The sequence below is a fragment of the Arachis stenosperma genome, chromosome 4 (assembly GCF_014773155.1).
Source record: "Arachis stenosperma cultivar V10309 chromosome 4, arast.V10309.gnm1.PFL2, whole genome shotgun sequence".
NCBI classification, from domain to species: Eukaryota; Viridiplantae; Streptophyta; class Magnoliopsida; order Fabales; family Fabaceae; genus Arachis; species Arachis stenosperma.
In genome coordinates, this window is record NC_080380.1 from 36,929,063 (window position 1) to 36,935,083 (window position 6,021).

Consider the following 6,021-nt stretch of genomic DNA (forward strand, 5'->3'; position numbering starts at 1 on the left):
AGAACTCACTAGAAGATCATGAGGAGTAGTATATATAGGAGTAGTTTTGAACTAGAGAGAAGCTTAGCACTTTTGGGAACTACTCTCTGCATATTTACTTTTCTGTATTTCTAGCATGGATTCTTCTTTTCTGTCATTTTCCATTCCTAGAGCTATGAACAAATAAACCCCTTTCATTGGGTTAGGGAGCTCTGTTGTAATTTGATGGATCAATTATAGTTTTCATTCTTCTTCTTCATTCTTTTCTCTTGATCTTACTAGAAAGCTTTCGATCCTAATTTAATTGGTTAGTTGTCTTGGAAAAGAAACTCTCCATAATTGGATCTCCTTTGAACCTTGGAAAAGGGATGAGGAGATCATGCTAGAATTGCTTTCTCATATTGGACCAAATTGGGGTTTGGATGGATATTGTGACATTTAATCCTCCTAACACTTTGATTTGGAAATACATGTGGTATAATCAGTGACCAAACTTCATCTCTTCCCATGAGCAATTAAATCAAGGAATTGGGCAATTGTTCAAGCTTAGAGAGATTGGATTGCCAAGGAATTGGAATCCAATCACTTAAGATTACCAAGGAGATTAATGAATGCATTGATTGAGGAAGAGATGAGAATGAACTTGATCCGGAGAATGCAACATCTCCTAAACCCAATGATCTCCCCATTTCTGATCTTACCCATTCTATTTACTTTCTGCCATTTAATTTCCTGCTCATTACCCTAACTCCCCATTTAAGATTCTGCACTTTAATTTCTGTTATTTACTTTCTAGTTATTTAAATTTCTGAATCTCAATCTCAATTCTATTTAGCTCAACTTGCAAATTCTTCTAACTAAAGTTGCTTGACCAATCAATCCCTGTGGGATTCGACCTCACTCTATTGTGAGTTTTACTTGACGACAATTCGGTATACTTGCCGAAGGGAAATTTGTTGAGAGACAAGTTTTCACGCATCAAGTTTATGGCGCTGTTGCCGGGGATTGATTTTGAATCAACAATGATTAAGTGAGAAGATCACTAGATTGAGCAATTTTTTTTATTTCGTTATTCGTTTTTTTTATTATTCAGTCAATTTACTTTAGTTCGTTTTTAATTTCTTCCTCATCCCCTATACCCTCTCTATTTTCTGTTCTCTTTTTCTTAGTTGATCATAATTCAGCTCACTAACCCACTAACTGTTTGATAAATTGCATCACTCACACTAACAATTACTCTAACAAGAATAATCTTCACTATACCTCCTGTTGTGCAATCTGTTTGTTGTATGACAGGGAGAAGAGAAGGAGTCTCAACATCCTTTGATTCAGAACCTAAAAGAACCCTTTGGAGACTAAGAAGGGAGGCAAGAGGAAAAAGGATTATTGGTGCTGAGGAGGAGGAAGAATACTTTGAACCCAAAATGGAAGAGAATTTGGAGAATAATCATGAAGAAGAAGCTCATAATCATGCCAGAGAAGGCCATGCAAACCGGGCTGGGCAAGAAAGGAGGGTCTTAGGATCCTATATCAATCCTAATCTAGGAAACTGTGGAAGCAGCAATCAGAAACCCACCATACATGCCAACAATTTCGAGTTAAAACCTTAGCTCATCACCCTGGTGCAGAATAATTGTTCATTTGGAGGAGGTGCTCAAGAAGATCCTAATCAACACTTGACCACCTTCTTAAGGATTTGTGAGACAGTGAAGTCCAATGGAGTCCACCGAGATGTCTATAGGCTGCTCTTGTTCCCTTTTTCACTCAAGGACAAGGCATCCAAGTGGCTTGAATCCTTCCCAAAGGAAAGCCTAACAAATTAGGAGGAGGTAGTGAACAAGTTTTTGGCAAGGTTTTACCCCCCTCAAAGGATCAATAGGCTGAGAACTGAAGTGCAGACGTTCATACAGCAAGATGGGGAGACACTTTATGAAGCTTGGGAAAGGTTCAAAGATCTAACAAGGAGATGCCCACCAGAGATGTTTAATGAGTGGGTCCAACTTCACATCTTCTATGAAGGTCTTTCCTATGAGTCAAAGAAGGCTGTGGATCATTCATTAGGAGGCTCTTTAAACAAGAAGAAAACCATTGAAGAAGTCATAGATGTCATCGAAACAGTTGCTGAGAATGACTACTTCTATGCCTCTGAAAGAAGTAACACTAGAGGAGTAATGGAGCTGAACCACATGGATGCATTGTTAGCTCAAAACAAGATGATCACCAAGCAACTAGCAGATCTTACCAAGAAGGTGGAGGGGAACCATGTTGCAGCAGCCATAACCTCATCACCAACTCAAGAAGGAGTAAACATAGGAGAAGAAGGTGATTGGGAGCAAGCCAACTATGTGGGAAACTCACCTAGACAAGTCCATGATCCATACTCCAAAACTTACAACTCTGGATGGAGAAATCACCCCAACTTTGGATGGGAAAATCAACAAGACCAAGGGCAAGATCAGAGACGCCCCAACTTCAATTCCAACAACAATGCTACTCATCAAAACACCTCACAGAGATACTATCAACATCCATCTAACCAACCTTCTCAACCACCTAATCTCAACCCACCATCATTAACAGATGATAGGCTTTCAAAGATTGAGGCTCTACTTGAAAACATATGCAGAGAAGTCCAAGACAACAAAGTGTTTAAGGAAGAAGTGCGAGCTAATATCAAGAACCAAGGAGAAAACATCAAGAGATTGGAGTCCCAAGTAGGGTACTGGTGGACAAAATTGTGATTCGTACTCTTTGTACTTGTATGAAATTTAATTCGAGATAATAGCTCTTTACTATGTGTGGACACAACTCCGTTCAACTAACCAGCAAGTGTACTGGGTCATCCAAGTAATACCTTACGTGAGTAAGGGTCGATCCCACAGAGATTGTTGGTATGAAGCAAGCTATAGTCATCTTGTAAATCCCAGTCAGGTAGAGTCAAATGTAATTGGATTAGATATTTAAAAGATAAATAAAATAAAGGGATAGAAATACTTATGTAAATTAATAGTGGGAATTTCAGATAAGTGTATGGAGATACTGTGCCCTTTCTTTTTCTACTTTCCTACTTCTTCCTTCAATCCCTCTTACTCCTTTCCATGGCAAGCTGTATGTAGGGCATCACCGTTGTCAATGGCTACATCCCATCCTCTCAGTGAAAAAGGTCCAAATGCTCTGTCACAGCACGACTAATCATCTGTCGGTTCTCAATCAGGTTGGAATAGAATCCCTTGATTCTTTTGCGTCTGTCACTAACGCCCAGCCTTCAGGAGTTTGACTTATCTTTGGGATGTTGCCTTGACTCTTCTTGTCATTTTCTTCCTTCATCTGTGATTCTCCCTTGTCAATTTTCATATAGTCTTTCTTCTCCTTGCTAAATTGTGCCTCTGGTAATACCTTCAGGGTGACACTCTGATCATGCATCCTGAGGGTTAATTTCCCTTCCTCTATGTCTATGATAGCTCTAGCAGTGACCAAGAATGGTCTTCCCAATATAACAGAGTCACCATCATCCTCGTTTGAATCCAGAACCACAAAATCAGCAGGGTATATAAAACTGTCCACCTTGACCAAAAGATTTTCAATTACACCTCTGGGGTATACCATTGACTTATCTACCAGCTCCAGAGACATTTGTACTGGTTTGACTTCCTCTATATGCAGCTTTTCCACCAGGGAGGACGGTATCAAATTAATACTTGCTCCGAGATCGCACATTGCTTTAGTGATGGTCACTTCCCCAATGGTGCAAGGCAACAAGAAGCTCCCTGGGTCCTCAAGCTCGGAAGGAAGCCCTTTTTGAATCAAGACTCTGCATTCCTCAGTGAGTAATACGATTTCCTTCTCATCCCAACTTCTTTTCTTATTGATAAGCTCCTTTAAAAATTTGGCATACAGAGGCATTTGCTCAAGTGCTTCAGCCAAGGGGATATTGATTTCCAGCTTCTTGAAGGTCTCAAGGAACTTGTGGAAATGCTGGTCCTTAACCTCTTTGTTGAATCTCTGAGGATATGACAGTGGAGATGTGATGCTCTTTCTTATTTGCTGCTGTCCCTGAGTCATTTCCCTTGAACTCTGTGGCTGGTTGTCCTTCTCTTTGAATTTCTGAGTGCTTTTATTTGGCATCACAAATTGCTCCTTAGCTTCATCTGCCTTTGTTTGCTTCTCATCCTCTGTTAGTTCTTTGATGCTCTCTGCTTGCTTCTTTGTAGGGTCATTGTTGCTCATCAATGTTCTTCCACTCCTTAATTGTATTGCCTTGCATTCTTCCTTGGGATTTGGGATTGTGTCACTGGGCAGTGAGCTTGAAGGTCTCTCAACAGAAATTTGCTTGGAGATTTGCCCGATCTGCCTCTCTAGGCTTTTTATTGATGCTTCTTGATTTTTGGTTGCCATTTTCTGGTATTTCATCATTTTGTCCATCAAGGTCTCCAGGTTTGTGAGTCTTTGGGATTCAGGTTGTGCTTGCGGTGGGTTGTGAGTTGTGGGTAGTGGATGGTGGGCATTTTGGTTAATGGGTTGGTTATTGGATTGGTACTGGTTGAGGTTGGGGTAGTTGTTTTGAGGTTTTCTGTAAGTGTTTTGGTTGGTTTGATGCTGGTTGTAATTTTGGTTGTTTCGTGGGTTGTTTTGGTTTGAGTTCCTCTGCCATGGTTGTTGGTGGTTTTGAGTGTCTCTCCATCTGAGATTGGGGTGATTCTTCCATGAGGGGTTGTAAGTATCACCATAGACTTCATTTGGATTAGAATGCATGTACTGGACTTGTTCTTGCTGTTGCTCTTCTTGAACTTCTTCATTTTGTCCCCATGTGGTTGATGGTTGGCTAGTGTTGACTGCTGCAACTTGGAGGCTATCAATCCTCTTGGTCATTTGCTCAAATTGTTGTTGAATTTGCTGCTGCATTAATTTGTTTTGAGCCAGGATTGAATCCACTCCTTCTAGCTCCATTACTCCTCTTCTTTGTGATGGTTGGCGGTTTCTTTGATGAGCAAAGAAATATTGGTTGTTAGCCACCATATCAATAAGTTCTTGAGCCTCCTCTGCAGTTTTCATGAGTTGCAAGGAACCTCCAGCTGAGTGATCCAAAGCTTCCTGAGATTTCAGTGTTAAGCCTTCATAGAAGTTTTGCAGCTTCTCCCATTCATTAAACATGGTAGGGGGCATTTTCTGACTAGAGCCTTGTACCTCTCCCATGCCTCATAGATGGGTTCAGCCTCCATTTGTGTGAATGTTTGTACCTCAGCCTTCAACCGTATAACCCTCTGTGGTGGATAAAACTTGGCGAGGAACTTGGTTACCAAATCATCCCAGTTGTTGATGCTGTCTCTTGGAAATGATTCCAACCATTGAGTGGCCTTGTCCCTGAGAGAGAATGGGAATAGCATCAGCTTGTAACTGTCAGGAGGCACGCCATTAGTTTTGACAGTGTTACATATCCTCAAGAAGGTGGATAAGTGTTGATGCGGGTCTTCAAGTGATCCTCCACCAAAAGAGCAATTGTTCTGAACCAAAGTGATGAGTTGTGGCTTAAGTTCAAAATTGTTTGCATTGACATTTGGAGCCAAGATGCTGCTTCCACAATGTCTAGGATTTGCAAAGGTATAGGAAGCCAAAACTCTCCTCTGGGGTGGATTAGTATTGTTGTTGTCTGCTCCACCATGTGGATTGGTTGAATGTTCCTCCATATCTTGGAATTCTTCTTCGGATTCCTCTTCTCCAACAATATTTTTCCCTCTTTCAGCTCTCCTTAACCTCCTGAGAGTTCTTTCATCCTGTTCGTGAAGATTTAGTGTGTTTCTTCTTGTACCTGACATACAATCATAACATAAGAAACGCACACGCCAGTGTTACTTCAATCTACTGATGGATTGAAGTTTTAGTTAATTTAAGCAAAACTTCAAACAGTTAGTGGGTTAATCAAAAATAAAGAGAAAGTGCTTGATCTAAACTACCACCTCTCTTAATCATTGTCAATCTAATCAATCCCCGGCAACGGCGCCAAAAACTTGATGAGTTATTTTGGTGGAAAAATGAATTTCTCCC

General features: G+C 40.6%; 1 protein-coding gene across 1 annotated transcript; it reads right to left on the bottom strand.

Moving 5' to 3' along the window:
• Positions 1-2,524: 2,524 nt before the first annotated feature.
• Positions 2,525-3,696, bottom strand: LOC130974888 (uncharacterized). The gene is made up of 2 exons (XM_057899726.1): positions 3,276-3,696; positions 2,525-2,646 (listed from the first exon to the last, which is right to left on the bottom strand). Exons 1-2 carry the CDS (start codon positions 3,694-3,696, stop codon positions 2,525-2,527), a joined length of 543 nt encoding a protein of 180 aa, XP_057755709.1.
• Positions 3,697-6,021: the final 2,325 nt, after the last annotated feature.